Source organism: Falco biarmicus, chromosome 10 (genome assembly GCF_023638135.1).
Source record: "Falco biarmicus isolate bFalBia1 chromosome 10, bFalBia1.pri, whole genome shotgun sequence".
Taxonomy (NCBI): domain Eukaryota; kingdom Metazoa; phylum Chordata; class Aves; order Falconiformes; family Falconidae; genus Falco; species Falco biarmicus.
In genome coordinates this window covers 14,235,688-14,262,491 of record NC_079297.1, presented here as the reverse complement: position 1 = coordinate 14,262,491, position 26,804 = coordinate 14,235,688, and the positions used below count along the sequence as shown (strand labels likewise).

At 39.6% G+C, this 26,804-nt stretch overlaps 1 protein-coding gene across 4 annotated transcripts; it reads right to left on the bottom strand.

The window, feature by feature from the left end:
* Positions 1-1,035: 1,035 nt before the first annotated feature.
* Positions 1,036-26,083, bottom strand: ARFGAP1 (ADP ribosylation factor GTPase activating protein 1). Of its 4 annotated transcripts, none has more exons than XM_056353812.1 (13): positions 25,697-26,083; positions 22,118-22,181; positions 21,090-21,199; positions 19,377-19,548; positions 18,060-18,160; positions 17,226-17,312; positions 16,434-16,530; positions 13,648-13,704; positions 12,652-12,684; positions 9,320-9,376; positions 7,259-7,318; positions 5,992-6,068; positions 1,036-5,525 (listed from the first exon to the last, which is right to left on the bottom strand). In XM_056353812.1, exons 2-13 carry the CDS (start codon positions 22,175-22,177, stop codon positions 5,168-5,170), a joined length of 1,269 nt encoding a protein of 422 aa, XP_056209787.1. In that variant the 5' UTR covers positions 22,178-22,181; positions 25,697-26,083; the 3' UTR covers positions 1,036-5,167. The 4 variants fall into 4 exon arrangements, with proteins under 4 accessions (XP_056209787.1, XP_056209786.1, XP_056209788.1 ...); XM_056353811.1 differs by having other exon boundaries at positions 17,226-17,315; positions 25,697-26,082; XM_056353813.1 differs by lacking the exon at positions 9,320-9,376 and having other exon boundaries at positions 17,226-17,315; positions 25,697-26,082.
* Positions 26,084-26,804: the final 721 nt, after the last annotated feature.

Sequence of the window (26,804 nt, the reverse complement as noted above, 5' to 3'; positions counted from 1 at the left end):
GAAATTCACGACACACATTACTGCTTTCTGGGGAGTTTCGTACATCCCGAGATCACTGGCCTCCAGATGCTGTCAGAACACAGGGCCAAAAACCTCCCTCCAGAACGAGCAGAGCCTGTTTACTTGGAAGTCATCCCACCTGAAAACTTTGCATCCAGCTCACAGAGCAGCCCTGAACACAGGGTGTTAGGGCAAGAATGGACAAAGGGTATCAGTGGAGTAATACCAGTGACGTTACCCAACCCAAACGTCCACCTTTTGGTGTGAAAAACAATTACATTACTTTTACAATGCAAGCAGGATTCAGTCCTGCCAACCAAGGACATAATACAAGATAATTTAAATTTACATAAAGCTCAGTGCAGTCATTAATCATCTGGAGTACTCACGTGGCACTCTGGCTAACGAAGGAAACTGGAATCCAAATGTGAAGATTCACCACCAGCTGAAGGACTCGTCTGAGGAATCTCACTTCTTGGAAAACTGCTTTGAAAGTTTTTTTCTCCTGTGATAAGTGCCTCTGTAGATAAGCTAATAAAAATCTCAGAATACATCCATCTATTTGCAACCACTTTGATTTCTATTTTATAATTCTCTTTAATTAAGAGGCAACCAATATTGTCTTAAGACTGTTCCTAATTCAAACGGATCTTAAATTAGCATTTAAAGGTAGATGATGAAACTCCAATGAAATATAGAGATGATACACCTGGTTTTGGCTCTGTCATCAACACTGGCAGCTTCTTTTCTCCACTACTGGCAGTGAAGAATACGTGTGACACCAGCACATTAATAACTAACAGCATGAATATATGTGTTATCATTAGTGCCAGTTACTCTCCTCCAACATGATAATTTTATGCTCATACTGAAACAACACTCCCCTACTTTCTTAATTATGAAGCACCCTGGTTTGCGTTCACTCTGTGACGCTAACCACAGTAAGAACTAACCGTTCAAAAGGTCACATAAGCTGTGCTAATGCACGTGGGTTTGAAGTTAAGTCTCCTGAAAAAGGGCTAAACACCATTCTGCTCCATATCTCTTTGCTTTATTGTAATGCTCTTTAAAAGATGACACTGCAGTTCAAGTCCGGTACCACTCTACAGAACAAGGACTAGTGTTCACTGAAATTGCCATTCCTGTGAACTTCACAAAAAACACGTCAGGAAAATTAAAGATACAGTACTCCATACTGAGCGTTTCTGCTGGCATGAAAATGAGAGAGGGCTCTACTAGAGGTCACTAAGCCTAACAATCAAACTCTAATAACGGACATAAAAATGTCTCTTCATTTCTGTTTAAATCACTGATTACCCAAGCCTTTCTTCACAGGATCATTAATATTGCCAAAGTAAGGTGAGAAGTGAAATACCTTGGTAGACTGCCATTCTCCGAGAGGACCACTGTATCTTTAAATGTATCCTGGTTTAAACAACAGAGGTTTTACCTACACTTCTTAAATTATTGCACAGATCATTACACTGATAAATACATCATGAACCTATGGAATGTTACAGTCTGGCCTGGAAAATAAAAGCAGCAGCATTATCCTTGAGGTATCAACCATAAGGGAGAGCTGGACAAGCAGTTCTTGAAATGTAATAATTATTAACAGGTTTCAAATCACAAATGAAACATTTTAAAATAATTCCTAACTCCTAGGATTAGTTTCCTGGTTTGGGAACATTCCCCAAGACTTTCACTCTTTTGCAAGTGGCACATAGCTTGAATGTCTTCAAGTTTTTCTTATACCAGACTACCTGTAGGAATCCAGCTGCTCTCTATTTTCCAAACCTGAAGCCATACAAAGAAATAAAAGAGTTCGAAACACCAGGAAATTTAAACTAAACATTGTAACGTCCAATTGTTGCAGCAGTCATTTCATCTACTGTGCTCTCTCCTGGCACTTGGCTTGTACAACATAAAAATGTTAATGCGGTGTGGGAGTGAAAGGAAAGCGGAGCCCTGGTCATCCAGCAAACAGACGAAGCACATGGTGCCACTGACACCTTGCCAAACCTCGCGTTCACTCGGATTCCTGGCCGTACCCTCACTTAGATAGGTGGCCCCAGCTCCAGCAGACCGCACGCAATGCCCCCAGTCACAGTGCTCGGGATCAGGCCAACGGAAACAAAGAAGAAGATTTGGGAAGAGAAGGGGGGATTAAAAAGAGCGTCTAAATCATAAACACTCGTTCCACACACACAACTTCACCGGATGCATTTCTCCCAATGGCAGAAACTTCCCAGCCACCTACCCCCCAAAAAAGTAAAATCCAATAAAACAGAGGCTTTGCAAAAGAAAATGTCTTCATTTCATCCTCTCCTCTGGAAGACATGGCAAAATATTTATAGATTCAGACAAGTCATTATAAGAAAAGTAATTTCCCTGTCAAACCAGGACCGGTTGGTATACTAGTTTTGTGGCTGCAGTTACGCTTTCTGCCATTATATTAGGTTTTACTATCTTCCAGTAACACCTTTCTGGGAGTTGTAGCATTTTGTTGTATCTCTACTGCACTGCAAAAACAGAGACGGCAACTGTTCTGCCACCATCTCCTCAACCAGAAGAAAAATCACTATGCAAAGCTTCTGCCTGAGTAGGGCTCTGGCTGTTGAGTTTAATTTATAACAAAGTTTGAAGAGATACAAAAATAAAACCAGAAGAAAAAACAAATGGCTCATGCCAATCGTAGCTGCAAGTGATATATAAATAAACCAGTTTTCTCCTAGGCAAACCACACAGCTGAGGAAAACGTACGTGTACACATCACAATACTGTTGATTGAATGGACTGAAATAAAGTTTATCCTGCTATGAGCTATTTCAGGAGGTTTATGAAGGAGAAACTGTAATAAATTTGTACACAGGAAGCTCAATCAGCTTCACATCACTCTGGACAGACACCAGCAGTCAAGACAGTGCAACCCATCGGGCGCGTTTTGCCGTCACCGCTACTGCAACACTTCACAAAGACTACCCGTTAGTCACGGACAGGGCAGTGCCACTTCACACACACCACACGGCACCGCCCTCACGGTACATGCATTACAGTTTCGTACGGGCAGCAGACAAGTGACAAGTAGGCAACAGAGGTGTATGCATAAAAATACAAAGTTACGCTTGACATGCAATTGAGCTATGACAAAGGTATACTTGGAACTGGAGAAAAAGCAGAACAAAAATCCTCGTTTTACAGTCAGGCTGTAAACGTCCGCCAACAGTACCGCAAGCAGCATTGTAAACCAAGATGTCTCGTGCCTTCTGCACTTCCAAAGGGTCAGCGTGCCCGCAAGAATGCCTCGGGCGCCCTGGATGGCTCAGCCTAAGTAGTGCTTGGGTTGCGAGCAGCAACGGGTCCTGCTGCATGAGCTTCAGAGACCACACTGTCAGGAGAAGCAAGGTGAAAAAAGAAATCCCAACTCTTGCAGGACAGGGTGAGAGAAGACTAGAAAAATATTTTGTTCACCATCTGAAAGATCCTACTAATAGAAATACAGAATCGGGCTATAAACAGAGCTACTTCTATGCTGACTTAAGCCGCCTTTAATATCTGCTACTTTTGACGTGATTCATGATTTTCCTTCCTTTTTAACCTCTTTATATTACTACGAGCTCAAAAACCTCCGTGAAGAGGCATTATTTAAGGTAACTTAGGTCGGTTGTTTGCTTGAACTAATTTTAAAAAGAAAAGGCTTTTTAGGTATGTATGAAGATTTACAGTAAAGAACTCCATGCTGGTAGCAAAGCAGACTACATGACAACATCATGATTCGAAGTTTTCAAGCGAGCTGATTGTTTTCGGGCCAAGTGTACATTTGCAACCCAACCTCAAAAATACAATGGGATACAAAGGACACCTTTGTTTTTAAAGTCACAGTTCTTCTGTAGAAGTTACAGTTTGTGTCATGCAAAGCAATTTGTTGGGTCAAAACTGAGACTTAAATGAATCTTCTATTCCATTCCTTAATGCTGACAAGGAGTTTCTAAAGTTTCCGAAATAGTGTTTCTTTAACAAGATCCAGAAAGAAAATGGGGAGGAATACATGACAGAAACAGAAATACAGCCTGACATATTAAAGATTCATTTGGAAAACATCTGCTTAATTTAAATTTTACTATTAAATCCAGACTTCTACTTATCTTGAAAGGGGCTTGCTGCCAGCCTTTCTCCAAAACGTTCTCATATTTTCCACCCACTTTTTCTTACTGGAATCTTTTTTATAAATTTGTTTCACTGCCAAGTTGCCAAACATATCCAAAAGGCCATAAGCAACAGAAAGATTTCATTTTTATCAGAACAGATAAAATAGATGGGTAAAAGGAAAAAAGACAGAATAAAAACAGACTATATAAAATACTCAGACTGGGAGAAGAGCATAGGTAAGGAAGGAGATTGCCACAACTTTGTCTTTTGTGTATGAGAGCTGCACTGTGCTAACTCTTAACCCATTAAGCAGGAAGGGCAAGTAGAGCCATTCTAGATATCCCATCACAGCTCAGGTCAAAACTGTAAGTTTACACAAATAATTACCTAGCTCTAGATTCCTTATAATTCTAAGGGGAGAATATAAGTTGTAAAAGACAAAAAAAAAAAAATCTTAACGTTTAAAAACAAAACTCTAATAAAACAGTATCTTAAAAACCATCTTGAATTGCCAGACATAATATGGTCAGCGCAATCCATAAGGCATTTGAACTGGATCTATTCAACTGCAGTTTGCTCATTTAATAGCTGTCCTTTCAAGACACACCCTGTCTTTTGTTTGCATTAAACACCTCTAGTCATCTCAAATTGTATGAGGACTGGATGAATACCTATTAACCTACACATGCAAGGTTGAGCCATGAAAGTGTGCTTGCACTGATTTTTTTTTCCTTTGAACACTCATGTTAAGAAAGTCACTGTAGTCAGTTTCAATAGTGCAAGGAGAATGCAGTTATCACTATCTTTAAAAAAGGGAGAGCCACCTTTATGTAATAAAAGATTCTGATGCCTTTTTCTTTTTTTTCCTAAACTGGGATAGAAGAACGAATGGGAAGCACAAAAATAACAGATCAGTAAGGTCAATCACGATACTCCAGTTGCGTGTAAAACTTTCTCCCCTCTATCAGCCAGCATAGCCTCCCCTCCCTAGCTGTGCAAAACAGAGTTAACAAGAGTTCTACCAGTTCTGGTTATCCCACCCATCATCAGCTGAAGATGCCTTTTTTGTTGCCTTAGGAGGTTTTCTGGTCTTGCTCTCCCCTCCTGTGTTTTCCCAGTTGGTCTCCCAATTTTCCCAGCTGTCGCTGTTACTGTTCTTGTTGTTGGAGACTGTTCCCGAGCCCCACACGTCCCAGCTATCAGAGCTCTTCTTCTCTGTGGAATTGTCCACATAGGTCCAGCTCTCACTGCTTGGAGATTTATGAGCTTTTGGTGGATCTGAGTTGCCAAAGGTCTCCCAGAAGCTTTGATCTACAGCATTGTTCTGGTAGCCCTCCCCTCCACTGTTCTGGTAGCTGTCTCCTTCAGCTGGTCTTCTATAGGGTGGGGGGAAAAAGAAAAAAAGTTAGAAATAAATTAGTTACAAGAAACAAAAACAAATGATCACAAACAAAAGAAACTATAACACTACTGCCTTTGTTTAAACAAAAACTGCAGATAAAGGCAGGAGAAATAAATATATTGCTCCAAATAGCACAAACTTATATTCCAATTCATAGATTTTTCTTAAGAACCTTAAGTACTAATAGGCCCAGGGCAAGGGGGTATGCACCTGGAATAATTTTAAAACCAAGGTGCCACACACTATCTTACTCTCAGTTTAACAACTATCATAAATACTTAAACTGAATTCCTCCTGTATTACATACAGGAGGACTACTAGCAAAGACAGAATAATTTCTCTATATTTAAAAATTACCTGCTACTACTATACTGCATAGAACACACAGGAGATAAAATTATGCATTTAAAGAGACACAGAAACCAATAACAAAAAAATACCTTTCAGAATTATCATCTGGTTTCCCAGAAAAAAAAGTGGTGACATCTCGCCATCCCTTACTTCCAACTCCCTGAACCTAGAGAAGAAGACACCCCATTCATTTGGGCTGAACCAACACCTTTTCCAAGTCCAACAGCAAGAGCCACAACACATTCCTCTACTTGCTCAGATAAAGAGAACACATTTAACCAGAAAATTTCACTCACAACTTATTCGTATTTTTGACATGGTTGATGGAAAGAACAAACATTTGACACCATCATGCTGCTGGAAGATGTGAAAGTAGGTCAAGTTTAGTTCTTTCACTTACCATTATCAATAACAGCTTTTGAATTCTCTCCTAGACTTCCGTAACAAAAACGCTGGAATTACTCCTTACATAAAATTAAGCCTAATGACAGCACTGATTCTTTGATGTTATGATTCATATAACTAGTATTTAATATTTACACTGTTCTGCAAAACTACTCTCACCCCATTTCAGGAGTATTATTTCACTGCCCATGTAAAACAGGCCAAAAGTTGAGTTCTAGAATAAACATGATTGCGAGGAGAATCCTTTGGAGGTTGTTATAATGACTGGCATTGGATTAGAAACACAAATTCTGAAGTATCACCCACAGAAGTTACCATTCTAAGTCACAGATAAGGAAGATGATCTCAGAATTCAGACTTCCAAGTTGCCAGGGTCTAAACAGAACAGGTAACATTACTTATTTTATTCAAATAATCCCAACATTTAAGAAACTGAACTAGTACGTGATAGAGCTTCCAGTGCTGACTCTCACAGAGCTAGAATGACAGACCCTCCAAGGTAACACCGTAGAAGTTATCAAAATTGGTATTAGATTGTGCAAGAATTCTGTACTGAGCAGTTGCAGACAGCACTTACCCCATTACCAAGCAATGACAGCAAAAGACAAAGAAAAAAGGTACAGAACATCAGTAAGTTTAACCATACAACTGTACACAAGCTGTCTCCATATTCTCTAGCAGACATTTTCTTTTTGTGTTTGGGACACGGGCTGCCTAACTGCATCATGCCCTCGATGAAACTATTACGAGGACGACATCACACTCGATTAGCTTTTTGATAACCCAACAGAAGCACTGCACGCTGAAAATTACACTTCCAAAATTTCTGTATTCAATGCAAGCAGAGACTAAAAGCCACATTGTGGTTTTGTTTCACTACAAACTTTTCATAAGAATATGGAGACTGGCTTACTGTTTGGCCTCCTTTAAGACAGGCAGGCCACTTCATACCTTGCTGGCCAACTGTGATACCCCCACGGTGACCTCCTCAAATATTTTCCCCTCTTTCACCTACGTGAATCAAAGTATTGGTAATTAGTCAAAGAATTACTGAAAAACAAAAAGTGTAGGAAAAAAAAAACCAAACAACAAACTAAACTGAAAGTGAATAAAAATATACTTAAGTCAAAACTAACCAAGTTAAGAAAATGACATATAAAGTCCACTGATCTATAATGCAGCGAACCTCAATCCTTTGAAGTTTGTGGAAACTTTCTACTGATACATATACAGTTTTGAGGAAGAAATCATTACACTAATGCTGAGCATAAAAACACCAGTACAAAAAAAAAATCTGAAAATACGACATTTTATGAATATATTTTACAATATAAAAAGATTTAGTTTGGAGATTAAAACTGATCAGAACTATTATCTGTCCTTTATATATACTTATTTCAATATTAAAGGGGCTTTAAACGTTGGACAACCAGAATACAACTGGTGCCTTTCATCAATTAATACTCAGTAAAAATAATGAAAATACTGTTCCAAAGCCAATGACTTCATATAACCATGTATGTGGCAAGCAGTGATCACTGAATACTTACTTCAGAAAGTAACTTATTTAAAACTAACAGTGCAACATCATAAGGTAAATAGACTTCTTTTTTTTAATATAGAATGCAACACTCCTCATTAAATTGCCCTAAAAAAGTAAAAATCAGCTCAAGGAAATACACCCTAAAAATAACCCTGAAAATAAGGCATGTAAGCACTCTGAAATGAGCTGTGGATAATTCTAGGGACTAGGAAACCAATTAGTGTCTTTGCTTGTGATTTGAACTGCTATGGAAAGAACATTGAATTAATAAAGGTAACGCAAGAGATATTATTTTGTAATGTGATTAAAAACATTCTTTTCAAATTGAAAATTAATCCATTTTGTGGTGGCATTGGTTCTCTTATGAAAATAAAAGTAGTCTGCTTTATCAATACCAATATATTTTGGGGAAAGGTATACAGGGAAGTAAAGCACCACATTCTCAGAAAAGACTTCATCAAAATTTTGGAGCTGATCCAAAATTCGAGAAGCAGAGAACAAACACATGCCAAATGGGGAAGATGTAAAAGCACATTTTCCTTAAAAACATATGAAACAGGAAAGCAACAGGGTGCACACTAGGGAGAATCTTTGACTAAAATTTGTAGTATCCTTGATCACCAGTCACTTCAGAGGACTGCCTTCTTTTTTCACATGCCCACCAGCGATTATGTGTATTGACCAAGGTCAGCACGTGCGCTTTCTTCCAAGTGCTGCTGGAAGTGCCCTTAGCCACACATTTTTGGTCACTAACAATTCTAAAGGGAAGGTGAAAATCTGCTTCAAACTATTTTCCTAGAAACAACACATTACCTAGAACAGTTAATCAGAATGTTACTGGCACACTTTTCGTCTGAATGCATGCAGAACTTGGTTTCAACTGACTATCAGAGTATCCTGAACAAATACCAAATAAAGGTTGCAGGAATGTGTTACTTTTATTGACAAACTGTCCCCATTCATCTTAAAACATCTGCTTTATCCTGAATTCTACTGCCCCTGATGAGGCAGCAGATGAACTACAGTGGCTCAAAGATGCTTAGCTGAATCAAAACAATGCTGGCAGCCAGATGGGTAAAACACTATGAAATTAACACTCAAAGATGCTACTGCTAATATATTTCTTTTTGGTAACTGATTTTCAGATTCGTTTAGAGTGCGTTTTCATCTTGTCCCATCTTCCATTATTGAAAGCATGAAATCTACAAAATAGTATCTAACAGGGAAGAATGTAAAAAGACCCTTGTGGACATGAGAAAGATTGGTGGAGGGAAATTACCCTCATATTTTATTTCTTTCCTAACATACTAGCTTTGAATTATTTGATGTTTCCCTTTAGCTATTGTGTTCATGTATGAAAAACCAGAAGGATGCACTGACAAACTGAGCAATTTTGGCAGGAAGAAACAATCCCTCCCTAAGTCAGCATAACCATGCTCTGCAAGTAATTTAACTAGTTCCAAAGTTACCTTTTCTTGTGCAGGTTTGAGAACATTTTCATTTAATGTCTGACCTAACTCTGATGCCTATTTAAAAGCAAAACAAAAACAAAGTCAGTCATATTTTCCTTTGGATAAAAAATAAAAACAAGAAAAAACAAAACCCAAAAAACACAGCCAACATCTTCTGCAGGCTCATTTCTCAGCAGTATCTCCAAAAACACGTGAAGCCTTAAGCTTAGCAGAATGAGCTGAAAAGCACACACAGCACAGTGCTGCAGAAAACATTAAATAAATTAAAAACAGATACAAATGGCAATAGGTCATTGAAGATGCCCAGAGCCCAAGCAAAGTCTGACCTTGCACTGGAAGCAGAAGCAATGGTTCAACCAGCAACAGCCTAGAAGATGGGACCTGGCTAATGCCTGCAGCTGAATATTTGGAAGAACAGACTTCATTCACCCTTATTTTTCCTTAGAAATGGAATTGCATGTAGAATTAGATCTTTTTGGCCAATTTTTCACCAATTCTTCTGTCTTGTAATGCTGGTACTGTCATCTATTAGTAACAGCCCAATTGTTTCTAAGCAATACACAAGAGCCAAAGCTGCGAGAGATTTTTGTGATCTTTTTCAAAGCTCCAAGTTTGCAGGGAGAGAAAATAAAGAACTTCAGAAATCTATTCCAATCCAGAACAAAATGCGTAAGGATATTGTACTTCAGAGGCATCTTACAAAAATGCAAGCCTACAGTACAAATCACAAAATTACTTTCATAAGACAGTATTCACAAGGACAGCAGGGTTTGCAAAGGTTTCATTTGAAATCATTCCTTTCCCTACCACCATAATAACCCTTGATTGACTTGAACTTTTCTTCAGAATTGCCACATTATACTGACTACCTTCTGAATTAGCCCAATTAATCCAAAAGGGCCAATACACTTGCCAGACAAGCATTATTCCTAAACATTAGCAGAGACTAATGACATTTAATTTCCTAAGAGTTTATATCTTACTGCTAACATTGGTTAGGCTGTGAGTCTTCCTTCATTCATGTGTTTCCTGGGGATGGGGCACCCTGAACATCCTTCCTCCACAGACTCCCAAGTGCGTAACAAGCCTTCCCCTTCGCCACAGCTCTGCTCGCATCTCCCCTCTACCCAACCACCATTATCTCCAATACTTCCACTCCTTACCAGTGCAAGTTATTTGAGAAGACAAAGGCAAAAAGGTAACCCCATTTCCACCTAGTAAGAAATGTGAATCAAATCACATAAGGCTTGTTATCATTAGAAGTGAGGCTAGAAAGTGTTTAAGAAAAACAAGAAAGTAGATTTTACATGTTTGAAAAAATCCTTCAGAGTCTATTAAACCTGGAAAACTGTTTATGTTATATAATAAAGACTGTAATACACTACAACTTACAGTTGAACTATGCTAAGTGGAATCACTGCTAGAATTCGGAAGAATTCTTGTGTTACCCCATTCACTCAACCACATAATTTTGTAAATATGGGAAAGAAAGATTTGGGTACAATTGCGTTTCCATCTGAATCACTTCTTCCTCTTTACTGTTGTCAAATTTGGGATAACATCCTAAGTACCATTACAAACCCTACACGATGGGGCATTTGTTACAGTCTGCCTTCCAACACCACCCCAGGGTAGTTCTTGGTATGCTGCATTCCCGAATCAGACATGCAAACAGAAATCCTGCAATTTGTGATTACAAAGAGCATGGACAAAAGTACAGAGTATTTTCTGAGATCACTGAGCTTGGATACCTCTATCCAATTTAACCTATTTTAAGCAGATTTGAAGAAATACTACCATGTGAAACACACAACATTATTCTAAACAGATTTGACTTAAGGCAAAATAAAGAAAAGACAGCTCAAGAGCAAATGCACATATTCAGCACGAATAGTGACAAGGAGTCCATGCACAAGAATATATGTGAGGGTGTTACCGGCTCTGGCTGCTGCTTGTAGCCCCAAAACTTTACCCAGACAGCAAAAGAGAAAGAGCAAGGAAGGTAGAAGCAGCTTTTAGCAAAAAATTGGCAGCATTTTTTCAGGCAAGTTAAGTAGCATGAACCTTTTCTAGTTTTAACATCTACTGACAAGACAAACAGTGAATATGTTTGGTCACTGGACACCAAATATATTTTCAAACAACATATTACTCAAAAAGATGTTAAATCTGTTCTACAGAGCCAAGGATGAGATGTTTCAGGAACAAAATTTAAGCTTCAGTAACACAGCTTAGACTCTAGAGCCCCATGTTGCTGTGGTCCTCGTCAGTAGATGTGATGAGCTTTTACATTTAGTATTATATTTACATTTGATAATAATACCAAAAAAAAAAAAAAAAAGAGAACAGTTTTCTAAAAGGCAAACTGCTGGAAGGAGTGAAAGAGGAAGACTTGTGTAACATTTAAGTTTTTCTTTCATAAGCCAAGCAGCAGATACCTTCAAGCTTCTAAGTAGCAAGTTTGGGTGCTTTAACAAGACATTTGTGTTGCAAAACATGCAGAAGTTTGGCTTGCTATTTGGAATATTAAAATCCTACTGCATACATCCGTCTGAACAGCAACACCTGCAGTTCTGCATTTGTTTTGAGCAATACCATCCTACACATGCGAGGTTAATGTTACACATACAAAAAGAGTTGTAGTTCGAAGTAACACTCCCTATACCATGTATTAATATACATAAGCCCCCTCTCACTCAGAACTTCGGCACATTGAGCATCCTATTATTTTTCACATTTTTACATTTGAATTTAAAACTTCTCCATGCAAACAGATCTTGCTTATGTCAGAGCTCTGTGTAATTCAGGTCTGACTGTCTCTGTTTAACCCTAGTTTGAAAGAAGAAATGCTTTTGCAATTGCTGCTTACTTAAATACACACAAACAGGTTAATTTAATAACAGTATCAAGCAGTCCACATTTGTAATATCTTATTAGTGTTTAGTAATGGAAAGATTGCTTGCATTACATTATATTGCCAAGAAAACTACTTCAAGATAGACCATATTTAAGGTTCACAAAAATAAAATAAGGGTATTTTAAGTTTGCCAGCATGCATGAATTAAAGCATTTCATTCTACTGTCTCTCCAATACACCCAACAGTTACACACAGCTGAGTACCACTGTTTTATTTCTTGCTTAATTTGATCACTGCAGTTGACTGCAATTCCCATGGAAATAAAAGCTAGAACCTAAAAATTACTATGTGCACTATGAAGGAAAAACACACTGGTCTGTTGTTGATCAAGTCTAAATCAGTTGGTGCAGGCAAATACATGACATTTCGAGCCAATTACAGTCAATAAGACAGAGCTAAATCTATAATCACCTTTTGACTTGCTTGGGATCCAAACCTGCTAGCCTGTGAAAAGAAGCAAATGCATTCAAGCTTATTACGAATAAAACTTTTGATTTTTAAATTCATGCAGCGTTTCCGAATGTGTGATCCTCTCCAAGAAGAAAGGACCTTTGCCAGAACTTGACAGTGAACACAGAATATCCATATTCACCACCTTTGGCATTCCAGATTGCTCTGGGGAAGCATCAGTCTTTCTCAACTTACAGCCAGGGGAAGAAAGGGTCAATATAGACTAGACCTTGGTGGGCTAATGTGGATGATTATCAGTATTTTTGTCTCTCATAATGTCACCCAAAGTAAAAGAGAACTGTTACACTCATAAATGTTTGGAAGAATACTAAGCAAAGCTGAAAAAAGTTGTAATGCATTATTTCCACAAAAAATGTTTCCACCATCATCTACGTAAAACATAATAAATTTTTATTTCCTCTGGGTTTAGTCTACAGTTAGTTGAATGATTGTCATCTATGTGTGCAAATCTGCAGAACATGCAGAGCATGAAGACCATGCCTGTTTTTCCCACAGTGTCCCTCTGGGCACAACCTCTGCCCACCAAGCTTTCTATTTAAACTGACCAAAATGCTGTAGTTAGAGAGAAGTCAGAAGGAAAGAAAAGTTATAAAACCATCAGCAGTTTGTAACTTGGTATTAAATTCCTGCTGAAGAATGCAATGTTATCTTATTTGGCACAGACCAAAATTTCTGCTTTATAATAAAAATTCTTTTTGAGCTGTTTCTTGATGCTTACGTCCAGTGGACAAATTTACAAAGTGTCCATCCAGAAACATAAGAAATAGTCAAGGCAGAGATCTGCATTCAGTATGCATCCATTTTATAGGCAAGGATACACAAAGAGCAGAATTTAGTTTGTCTTGGTAATATTTTTTAAAGATACATCACTATTAGAACACTAACAGAACCTTTGAGTTTACAAGAATTACACTGAAATACATTTTGTTTACTTACACCCTCTTTAGCAGCTGAGGCAATTTTGCTTGCTCCAGTCGTAAAACTGCTCCATCCCTTTAAAGAAAGCGAGAATGTCACAAGCTATGTGTGAATAACACTAATGAACAACCACGTGTTCAGTATTACATGTTAAATTAAGTCAAAATGTCCTCCCATATAGCTTGTCCTGTAGTCACAAGAACTACGTGCTAATAAAAGCAAAAATCAGTTTCTCATTTAACTAATGTAGTGACGAACTTCCATTATTTGTGTCCAAACACCTGCAATTTTAACAAACCTGAGTGCTTTAGATGTTATTCTACTAAAAATGGATATATGAAAAAAAAAAAATCCCTCCCCTCTCCCCCTCAAGAAAAGAAAAAAAAAAAAAAAAAAAAAAGACGACATTAAAACCTTAGTAAGCAGATAGTGGTGCTTCAACAGGATGGGGAAAAAAAACAAAACCAAAAGAACCACATCAATGAGCAGCTAAAATGTATGCCTGGAAAAGCTGAAAAGAAGAATCGGTGCTCAAAAATATGAGGCAGCAATACACAAAATGCCTATTCAGCAGTTTTCCACTTCATAATAAAGCTTCAACCTGCTTGTTCCCTGCAAATTTTATCCTTAAAAACAAAAGAAATCTTAATTATTTCCTCACTGATTCTTGGAGCATCTGAAAACCATTAGCTATTTCTTAAAAAGTTTTCTGTAATGCATCCGAAAAGTTTTCTTCTAACTACTGATTTGCCAGATACTGATTAAAAAAGCTAGCTAAAAAAGTAGAGCAGGAGAGTGGTTGTAATAATTTTATTTTTTTTTTAAACAAAATCATTAAAACCCACTTCACTACTGTTTAGATTTTAGTTCTTTTAACTCATTTATCCAGAATCTGCCCAGTAAAAGAAGTGGGGAAAAAAACCCACCCTACTTTAATGGATAAAAACCAGAAACAACCTTTAATATATCTGTGGTTTTCCTTGTATATAATAATGAATGAAGAAACAGATACAAGGTTTTTTCTTTGCAGATCATCGCCACCTAATTTTAAACTGTGGTACAGAATCTTTTAAATGTAGCATTATGAATGCAAGGTTAATATCCATGTCTACCACTGCCTTTTATCAATTTGATTTCCATTCAAGTGTAGAAGTTCTGTTTAACGCGTGGATACTTTGGTATATATAGGTAATATGTTACCTTTTGGGTAGATTTCCATACAAAGGTTGTAAATTGTAGAATCTTTTTCTCATTACCCCTTCTATTTCATTTGACTACACCACATATTTAGGTTGAGGAAACGTCTTTTTAAAAAAGCAAACAATTTTCTGCCTATCCTTTTCAAATCTCTTCATTAATTGCCCTTCTTGTCCTATGCTGAAACACTGGAAGATGACTACATCACCAACTGCAAAAAAGGCAAAAGTGATGTGTCTTGTAGTTTTTCTGTCAAGAATAGTCTCAAGAGGCTCCAGACAAACTTAAACTGCAATTACATCTGCTCTTTACAGAACAAGTTGGATAGCGTTGTTGGTGTGAATTCTACAGAAAACGCTCCTTCCGATATGTAACAGCAGAAAATAATGTATGTACATAAATGTAGCATGTGTGGGGAAAAACAGTCATACACTGTGGAAGGAAAATTGGTTTCCTCACCAGGATGAATATGCATGCAAATATTCAGTTTCACTATAATAAACGACTTCAAATTGCACTGCAGTATGTATCTGTGGTCACAAGAGGGCATTTTAATCACAGGTTTCAATGACATCATGTATTCAAATAAAGCTTGACAGTAACCCGGACAACAGAGTGCCACCTCTCCTTCGCTGTCTTAGCACATCTGCAATACATTACAGATGTGGCTTTTAATACGAGCTCTGGCCTACAACCTATGACATACCTAGAAAATATTCAGCAGACCTATACTAAGCACCCTGTGGGATCACCTGGAACGCTCTTCAAAGATTCAGGCATTACCTTTTTCTATTCTGTTCTACTGAAATTATTATGTTTAAAAAAAAAACAAAACAAAACAAAACCACAAACACCAAACAAAAAAAACCAACCAAACAATGGAACCTGGTATGGATATTTAGACCAATGAGGACCTACAGAAGACTACTGGCTGCTAACCCTGGTAGAAAACCTTACTCTACTTCAGCGTGACTTGAAATCCCAAATATTATTCAGCACTGTTACTTTGCAGCCTATCAAAGCACCAATGTGTCTGTCCCTCACAGCCTCCAACTTTATTCCCATTTTCCTTCAACAACGCATCTTTCACTATCTATACTTTAATCATGACAACTGCTCAACCATATGCTGCTATCTTTTCACAACCTGTCACAAGTATTTCAAATGTTTTCATCACTGCTCAGGGCTTCTGGCACCCTTACACACACACACTTCAGTTGTTTTCCACTGAACACGCTAATATGGCTAATCCATTTAGAGCATTAGCAGCCTAACTGCTGTTCCCAACAGGTAATTATTTCTCTTTTGTTTTTCTCCAAGCCCTGTTCAGTATTAGTTCTTAATCCATTCCTATATTCTCATTTCCTTATTTCTATGAGCTGATACCAGACATAATTCCTCAGTTTTTCTCAAGTTTCTCCCTTCATTTTGCCTTTGGAAGTCCACCAGTATCTTCTTCACTCTTTGAGAATACAACCAATACCCTGCATGTGTCTATCTACCTGCAGTCTTTAGTTTCTCTTCTCCACTTACATTCTCCCACAACAGGGGATAGAAAAGAAGAAAACGGTAATTCAGGTCACAGAAAGTTTGACATGATTTCTTACCGAGTACAGTGAAGACATAGCATTATTCAGGAAGTCATCCTCTTTTTTTGGAGGGTTTACTGTGTTTCCAAACCCCACGTAGCGGTTCTCTTGGCCACTACCACAAGAAAATGAATAAACAGCATCTGTATTTGCATGTGTTCATTAAAACCATTAAAAAACCTGACAAACATAAAAAAATGACAATTATTTAACGGACTTTAAAATACACCCAGAAAAAAAAAAAAAGTCCTAAAGCAGCCAGCACCCGAAATACAAAACCACTCACTTAATAAAGACATAACACCAACAAGGATCCACTGGGGAATCCTTGCAAATTAAAATGTCCCCTATTAAAGCTGATACGGTCTTAATGATTCTCCATGTTTAACAGATCACTGATATCAGAAGTCTGAGTAAATCCTAATAAAGCAATACATGAAAATGGGAAAAAGAAAGAAGAAAACAGTGTTAGCTTTATAAAAACCCCTGTTTAACTCATATCACTATAAAATACTATATGCACTAAAAATTCCATCGTTTGGAGCCCACCACAGCAACATTTTGAGCTACAAGCTCTTTCTTCAATGCTATTCAAACATTTTTGCTATGCAAATGCTTAAAAGGTACCTTCTTCATCTTATCCCTTATCATGTATTTTTATATATGTATATAAAAATAAAATATATTTTTAATAATAAACAAGATGTAACTTAACTAGTTAATCAGGATCACAGTTGTGTAGCTGTAGTATAACATCCAAGCCTTTGTTATGCTAGGGGGCCAGGCACTCAAAAATAAATACTGCATTACCCTTGGTAGGAGCTGACATCATCATTTAACCAGTCTTCAAAAGCCTTGTCTGAAGAGGCAGTTGCAGTCTGAGATTGTCCAGCAGAACTACTGAAAGATTTAAGAATTGAACTGCGTAAAGCAAAACCCACTAGCTCAGCAGTGCAGCCTGACGTATATCATCATAATACAGGTGCAAAATTGATTATTTCTTTTATCTATCAAGCAGGGAACTCTAATGCAACCACTAAAAGCCACTGGAGTATTGAATGAATAAAGCAACAGCAGACCCCAACAATGCTATGCAGGCTATAGCTAGCTCCTGAACTTGCCAGATGACAACTAGGAATGAAGTGCTTGTTCTCTTGATTTACGCTTTTTCAGTTAACTTGATTCTTTAGTGGAAAGACTAATAAACACTGCATGCAAAAGCAGAAAAACAGAACTGCTGCAGTCCAGCTTCAACACCCCTGTGAGTAATTACCACCACACAGAAAAAGTTTGTTTCTTCCCTGGCATTCAATCACTAACTGGAAGAGCACTGTAGTTAAGGTAAGGCTGTGACACACTACGTGTGATTGACACAATGACTAGTCCAAGGTGTATTACAAGCTGAGATAAAAGCAGCGTGGCTTGTTCTCTGCTCTTGCTCACTTGTCTCTGCCATGGTTTAAGGTTCAGGTGGAGGAGGCGGCGGGAGTTACTACAGAACCCTGCTACCTCATATTCCTGAATTTCAGCAAAAGAAATGCTTGTTCAGACAACACCATCAACAGAACAAAACCAGAAGACGCTAGAACATCAGGCTTTGATCCTGCTGCAGACAGATCAACATCAGATAACAAAAATACATACCGATGAGTTGAAGAGAGGGACATTTTAGGCTGAGGTGGGGTCCAGTTCCTGGCAGGAGAAGTTTCAATGGACCACTCCTTGCCTTCAGCTACGGTAGCTACCTAGAAGAGGTAGGAAAATAATCAAGAATCCTAGGTCAAAGTTTTCATGCAAGTTATACACAGATCCTGTAAAGTGAGGACAAGTCATTTCTCCCAATCTGCTGCCAGCTGCATAGATCAATTAATTTGTTTCCACAATAAAGCCATTTTTTTTCTGAATCTTAGGCTAGCAAAGTTGAATTGAACACTGATTTTATTTCTGGCAGTTCTTCAAACTTCTTCAAACAGGCAAATCTGGTTTGAAAAGACTAGATTAATTAAGAGATATAAGCACTAATGACAGAATAATGGAGCAATAGAAAGAGGTGGATTTATACTCTGGCATAGGGCAGCTAAAACACACGCACAGAATTTAAAAGCTCTCTGCCTTCTTCAAACAAAGGACCTGAACTTCATCTCTTCACCCCATACTCTTCCCCCAACCAAGTCATAACTTCAGCAAGTTAATATAAATTTCCGAAGGCCTTGCCCCAGAAATCCTACAGTTCCCTGTTTCACACACTAAAAGGCCTACAGCACACAACTTATAACTTCTTCGCTATCATCATGATAGTCCACTTCAGCCAACCATCTCCTATTCCTAGCAACTTCTAAAGATGCAAAGAGACAACTCACAACAAACTTCAAAGCTGCATGAATATCCCAGTGAGCACAGAATGTACCTTCTTACCCCTTCCATGGCAGCGTCAGCATAAAAATACAGTATCTTTGTAAGTCTCTAAGCTCCTGAGTTCAAGTTGTTTGTTATTTCATTTCTGGAAATTCCAAACCTCCACAAAATGATAATGCCATTACCATTACTGACTTGTTTATAGGCCTGCTAGTGTTTGGCAAATTAATCTACCATTTTGTTTACTGCATCCACAACAGATTGATCAACAGTCATTTCAGCTAAAACTGTACTGCTGAAGTAGTAAACTGTCTACTGTGGACTGCGACAGCTCCACTGACTAAATAGTTGCGACAAACTGTAGCAGTGAAAATCTGAGTCACCTCAACCAAATGCAGAAGAGGAAGTTTCTAATGAAAACTCTTAGAAGAATTGGGAAGAAGCACCCTAAGACTTACCCCTTTCAAGAACCACTACAGTGGTTCAAAGCGTTACTACACTACTCACTTCCCTGCCAGCCCCCACTTCAAGAACAACTGTTTACAAAGTACTTTGATACTTTCAGAGGGTAGGGGATGAGGACACAGCCACATAACTGTAACTTACCTGATCCCTAAAAAGAGCTGCAGCTTTGCTGTTGTACTTTTCTTGCATTGTCCAGCAGGGATCATAGTCATCTTGAGACTCTAAGAACTCTCGAAATTTGCTATTACCTCCAGCCTTCATTTTCTCCAGCTCAATATCCTTCCATTTGTCCATGGTTACAGAACGTACAAAACTGAAACACAGCGGAGGGTTTAACAAAATTAAAATCACAACTTGCTATAATTTCCTGCTATATCAGCAAGGACAAAAACCCTATTCCCGCCTTATTACAATCTATCTCAAGCATTGGGAGTATAAACGTGTTAGAGAACACTCTCTAAGTACAGATACATCATTACAAGAAAGTGGTCAGATCCTCATTGAAATAAGCTAAAATCATGCCATTTATTGGCACTTAGAGAAGACAGTCAACAGAAGTCAAGTGACAGAAAAAACAGCTTTCTTCAAGTCCAGAAATTAATCTAACCCACTATATTAAAGAAACTTTTCTCACACTTCTTCACTGTGCAATTTTCTTTTCCTGTGTTCTCACAGTTACACTTAAGTGACCTGTTAGGACATCTCCTGTCCCACTCCATGCTTCTGCTCACAACAACCCTCAAGTAGTGACAGCTCACTGCCTGAAATAGCCAACCCTTTTAACCTGACCTCATCCCAGGGCATTTCTGACTGCAGTCAGCACCTCAGCTCTGCTTTGAGCCATAAATTCTTGCTACTGTTCATTAAACAATATTAAAAAAAAACCCAAACAAAAAAAAACCCACAAAAAACCAAACAGTGCCCTGTTGTTAAATACAAGGTCACAGGGGCAAAAAAAAAGTGAGACATCATCATCATCAAGAAGGCTCTTTAAAACTTGTATCTTGACTAATTTCTTTCTTTTTGTCCCTAAAGAAATACCCTTCATCATATCCTCACATCAGTAATTTAATTTTTTTCTTTTATGTAACATACAGAATAGTTCCAAACTCTCATTTCCTACGCAATTTCTATTCACTAATGAGTTTCAAATCACTCTTTGAAAAGCAAAGCATGTACTTCCGAATGACGTCCTTGCTTTGGCCATTTCCCTCCTGGACTTTCTCCACCTTTATCATTGCAGTAACTACCCCATGTTCTGCCCCCGTTATATATACATGCACACAACATATACACAGTGAGTCCCTGAAACACATAGCAGTTCTTATTCCATAGATTCCCATCTCAGTTGAGTACGTTTCTTGGAAAAAAGCAAACCCGATCACTTATATTTTAAAAAAATTAATATCCCAAACAGAATAAAGTATCTTATACAGTTGCATACACTACAGAACCATCCTGTAAGCATACTGTGACTTTCTTTGGTTGACTCTCAAGCTGCTCTAGTGCTACTCTAGTTTTCATCAATGAAGTTTATACAAGGTTACAAGAATAGAGTGCAAGGACTACTGCAGTATTACCAAACACCACCACACAACCTCAGGATGTAGCTGGAGACATTGCTTTCTAGAACTGGGCACAACATCACCACACTGATGCAGCACACACCCTGACTAATTACAGACAAGGCATAGAGAGTAAAGCTTGCTTTGGGGAGGAGTATGAAGCAAAACTGCCAGTGAAATGTCAGATTTGAGACATTCTATACCCTTCCAAAACAATACATGCTGTTCACAGCCCATAAATCACCCTGGGGTAACCCAACTCAGTCCATAGTCTGCTTGAAAGGCTGACCTGAGGTGAACTCCCAAGCCTCGGTGTTTTCCTGAGCACTCAAGGCAGATCCAAATTCCGTAGGTCACACTCACCCACTGGGGGTTAAACGCACCACATTCAAAACAGACCTGCGAGAGAAAAACAATTATCTCTAGCACTCAGCCATCACTTGTTCATGAAGTTTTCACAGTACAGCTCAAAAAGTCAAATCATGAAGACGTTACACACAGAAAATAATTTCAGAAGGGAGAGTTTTCAGTGTTTGGAAACACCTCCCCTGACAGCATAAGCTCCCTTCAAATAAATATTTATGCTGCATGGAAAAAAATACTCGTTAACTTGCCTGACTCGGATTATAAAAATCAGTGTACCAGCTACCAAAAACCAGTGAGAAAATACAGATGAGCAAATTGAAATTAATGAGCAAACTTGATTTCATTTCCATATTGCCTTGTAGGAGGAGAAAGTAACCAAACTGAATTCCTGAGATTTCCTTGGCAAAATAAAGATGCAGCACTTAAAGTTTGGAACGTTTATTCAGTCATACTACAGTTTGGCAGTAAATGATAGCAGATCTTAAAGAAAAATCTCTGTTTAAATAGCTTTATTGCTCATACAGTGCAACAACTTAAGTGCTTATGACTGGAATCACCATTCAAGGTTTAATGCATCGATATAAATAAAGCTGAACCTGTCCATGTGCTACCACATTTAAGGTAGCATATAATCAAGTTACCACAAAAAGACAGTTTTAGTTAAGCTGCGCCCAAGACTCACTTGTTTAGTAGACTCCAGGGGTTACAGTGTTAGTACAACTCCTGAAAGACTCATGCTAAATACACAGCAATGTATTATAATACGTAAATGAATAAAAGTTACGGGAACTAACACAAATATGAGATAGCCAAATTTATACGCTGTCATTAATTAGCCATCCTAGTGCTATAAAGACGACAGCTGTAGTAGACCACAACATATATCTGGGTTAGGTAAAAAGAAAATTCAAGTCTATGCAACTAATCTAAAGAAGATTATAATTTTCTCACATTGTTCTCATCTTGTGCTCTGACTTCCTTGAGAACTTTCCTTGTTCTTGGACTTGCCATGATTCTACAAAAGAAGAAAAAAAAGTCATATTCAAGGATTTGATATCGGCAAGACGTTCAGTACCTTACAAGTATATCTCTATGAGAAAGAGCTTGCAATCTAAACCACTCAATCACAACCAACTGCAGGAGAAAAACAAACAAACAAAACATCACCAAACCCATCACCTTACTTTTCCATTTACTTTGTAATTTTTGAGGCGTTTAGTCATCTTAAATCATCCACAGGAAAGGTGCAATTCAGCCATAGCTGAAAAGGGGGCAGGGGGTGAAAAACATGGAAACCCTTCCATGGCGTATGTGGTATGAAAACAGTCTCTTACTTGATGTGGCTCCCACTACCATTTCTGAAAGCACTTTATAATCATGCATGATTACATGGAATGACATGCACACAACTAGAGACCTAAGCAAAAAATAGAACCCCCTACACTTCAAAGTGCTGAACACATTGCTAAAGGAGCTTTTTACTAGAAGATGCAGAAAAATTATGATTTTCCAGAAAGATTGAAATTTGCTTGTAAATCGAATTCAAAGAAAATAAGGCAATTATTGGGACCTTTTACATAAAATAGCATTCTAATCCCGACGGTCACATCTCATTGGCAGACCACATCATCTTTACTCTTTAATTTTTACAAAGCATGAAACGCAGCAGCAGGGAACAGTGTCAAGCTACAGATAAAAGTTACATTAAGAGAAAAAATGTGATTCACACACAGTACACATCCTGGAAAAACTGAAAGTACACAATGCTCACGATTAAAAGAAATATAGCGTAGGATGCAGCATAAGACTGCAATGTAGGTAAAAAAATGAATTGATACTTCCAACTAAGTTGGTACTATGATATTTAAATTAACTTTACACAATGTATCTTCTTCCTTTTTATGTCCAGTCCATCTTTTCATTTCTACTCCAGAAAACGAAATTCTAAGATGTAATAGAAGACAGAGAAGTCACCAAACTCATTAGAAACAGCACCAACTATTACATGTCAAGCTTATTGGTCTGTGAAGATACAAAGCAAAAAAAACAGGTCCATGTTTTCATCAAATGCTTGTCTGAAAGGCAGAAATTCTTTTACGCAAGTCTTTGACACTTGTTCACTATGCTATTTGACTAAACAGTTATAAGCCCTTCAATTATCAATAGGATTAACAATCTTGCAATAATTTTAGAAAGTAAAGATTGAGCGTTATGTACAATTGCTGCAAGCCAGTAGGAGATGGAGGGAGAACATATCTTTAATTAGAAAAGGAAGGCTATTTTAAAAGGAAAAAATGCCACAGGCAAGGAAACATTAAATTTGTATGAATGCGGCAACGTCAATTTCTTAGACATCTCTAAAGCAGAACAGCCTTCCTGGGAACCGCAACCACAGCCGTACAAGAAATACAATTATATGCACCACCAGCTAAGACAACATGATTCCGAAAGAAGTAAGTTCAACATTGTACCTACATATTATCACTGTTAAAAGTAGAAGTTAATTGTGGCAGAACTCACTGCCTTTAAAGCACTACTTGCTTCATAAATATCTCGTTGACAAATACTTAGTTCTGTGTAATTTAAGGGACAAGGTTTTCACTGACATTTAGAATATGCTACCTTTCAATCTTAATTAATATGTATTAGAAAAAAACAGGTAAGTTGTGAAAAAAAAGTGTGTTAGACTGAAAAGGTTACTGTAATTAATGGTGAGTAAAATCTTCCAGTCATCCTGCATCAAATTAAAACTGAAGAGAATTATCTTTATCTATAAATAGAAATTGTGTAACTTTCAGAAAAGCAAAGCAAAAGTGTGGCAAGTGACCCTTTGTATAATGAAACACACTTTCTCCCATAGTATTCCAATAGCAACATTTTACATAACTTCCTCCTGCAGGAGGAGGGAGTTAACACTATACCTAAAACACATTCGCTCGTATCTTAAACGGAGATCATAAACACATTTACATAAAGTCCACATCTTCAATTCCACTATTTTTCACTAGCAACATAAGGAAAAATTCTTCCACAGTACAGAAATTAATAAATTAGCAGTAATAGCCAGGCAGACAATTGCGCAGACTTTGGGCCTTCCTCTCTGCCATTTTTGTTACATTTTCTTTGCATGCCAGCTCCCTCTCCTCAGGGCTGGATTTCCTCAGCAACTTCTTGTACCGGTTAACAATGTCCCTCTCTTTGGCTTACTGCTCATTCCCCTTGCCACTAGCCTTCCTTTACCACTTTTTCCCTCTTTTTTTCCCCAGGTTTTCATTCAGAATAACGAACAGAAGCAGAATATATGTGAAGGCCTTCCAGCCTCAATGGCAAAAATTGCTGGAGCTGAACAGGAAAGCCTCTTCCCACTCCAATTCTGCATGAGTCAGGAATTTTCCACAGAGCAGAAAGAGACATCCATCCTACAACATACACCCTACAAGCATTTACATACAGCACGAGTTTCAGATCTGCAACTCAAGTCAACAGAGGAAGCAATTGCCCTTAGGTCTGCCATAACCGCTTTTTTCGATAAAAACTTTAAAATAAAAGACTTTGGCCAAATGCAACCTGAACATACGCACATTCCAGAAGCAGCAAGTTCCCTAATCATACCACTATCATGTCTAGTGGAAAGACAGAGCTTCATCCACACCGCATCGCCCAGGACAAGGAAGAAGCAACTAAGGCCGCCAGCTTATCCACCAAAGCAACTGGAAACATGGGAAGCGGGGGCAACAAAAAAAGTCACACTCTAAAGATGTTATGTCTTGGAAAGCTTAGAGATGTCTAGTCTATTTTCAACTATATTTGCCCACAAAGTTTTCAGCGATCAAATTATCATTGTTCACCATGCAAAAAAAGCTGAGCCCCAGTAGCTGACAGGGCACGTAGCCACCACGCTGTTTAATCTTCATGAGTAAATACCGAAGTATCAACTGTGCAGACACCATAAATAAATACGCATTGTTTTGATCTGATGTAAATGGACTGAAGCAATAAAGAAAATGTTTAGTTTAGGAATAAATTTTAATTGAAGAATATGAATATTTTGAACCCAGGGTTTCAAGAGCTTCACAAAGACCAATCTCACACTCCTACTTCCCAAGCATGCTATTTCCAGAACAAAAACTTGATATGCAGCATATGAGCTTCCACGTTAGGAAACTTTCGCTTGCTAAAAGCAAGCAAAAAAGGCAGAAGCGGCACCACTTTCAGGTGGAAATGAGCAATAACTGGACTTTGTTCCTCTGATGCAGCAGCAAATTCACACAGGTGTAAAGAGCTTTGCAGTTCTGTATACAATGATGAAGCGGTGACGTGGCCCACACGCCCTGGCGGTCCGAGGGCTCCCTGCGGGTCTCCCCAGGGCCGCACGGCCACCGAGGCCTCCCCAGCTGAGGGAACGCTCCGCACCCCCGGCCGCCAGCCCCGCACCCGGCAGGCGAGGCTCGCTTTCCAACACCGCACTGGGGCCGCTGCCCACTTTTAAAGCCGTGCCGCCGTGTGCGCCGAGAGGCGCAGCCACCTTACCTAGAGCCTCACAGGAGACCCGGAGAGCGACTTCTTCACGCACACCTGCGGCACCGGGGTCCCAGCTGAATCCCCAAGCCTCCCTCAGAACATGGCCGGGCTCCCGGCGAGCACCCTGGCCTCTCCTTTCTAGACAAAAATAATATGAAGAGATAGATAAATAAAGGGGAGGGGAAGGCCGTCGTGAGGGGAAGTCGAGGCCTCCCCCCCGCGCCGCCAGCCAGGCGCCGGCACCTCCCGCCTGCCCCCGGGGCCCGGCCCGTGTGACAGCCCAGGGGGCCCAAGCGCCGCCAGCTCGGCCGTGCTGCCCCGTCACGCTGGGGAGCGACCCGGGGGGTAACGGCAGCGGGGCCGCCCCGGCGGAGCGGGCCGCAGCCCGAAGGGCCGGTAACGCACCGGCGGCTCCTGACGCGGCACCGCCAGCCCCGGTCCCGCCCGGCGCCTCACGGCGCAGCCGCCGCCCCCGCCGCGGCCCGACGTTGCAGGGCCGCGAGGCACTGTGGGTGCGCGCCTTAACCCGCTGCGGCCCGGCCCGGCCGGCGGTCTGCGCGGGGAGCCGGCGCGCGGGGCATTGAATTATCCAACTTTTTTATTTCCTAACGGAGGATGCATTGATTTGTTTCAGCCAAGCAAAACCGTGATTCAGCTTTAGAGCGAACTTGGGCGTACGCGGCGCCGGCGTTAGTTCCGAACGGGCACCCGCTCGGTGGCTCGGCTCTGAGGGGAGGCCGCCCCTGAGGGAATCGGGCTGTACCGAGCCGCGGCGGCGCTTCCCGGCGGCTCCCGTGGGCTCGGGGCTGCCCAGGCGTCGGGCCCAGGCCCGGAGGGCAGGGTGAGGGGCCGGGGTGAGCCTCCGGAGCCGCGTGGGGAGGGCAGTTTCCCCGCTGCTCCCCAGAGACCACCGAAGGCGGGGGGGGGGGGGGGGGGGGGGGGGCTGGAGTTGCTCGGTGGTGCTTGGAGGCATGTGTCGGGAGAGGGCTTTTTTTTTTCTTTTCCTTTTTAGTCATAAACTGTAGACACAGAGCAATGCTTTAACGTTTACATATGAACCCCTCAGAGACAATGCGCTGCTCACTTCAGTGCGACTCCTGGTCTGGCCTTCGTACTT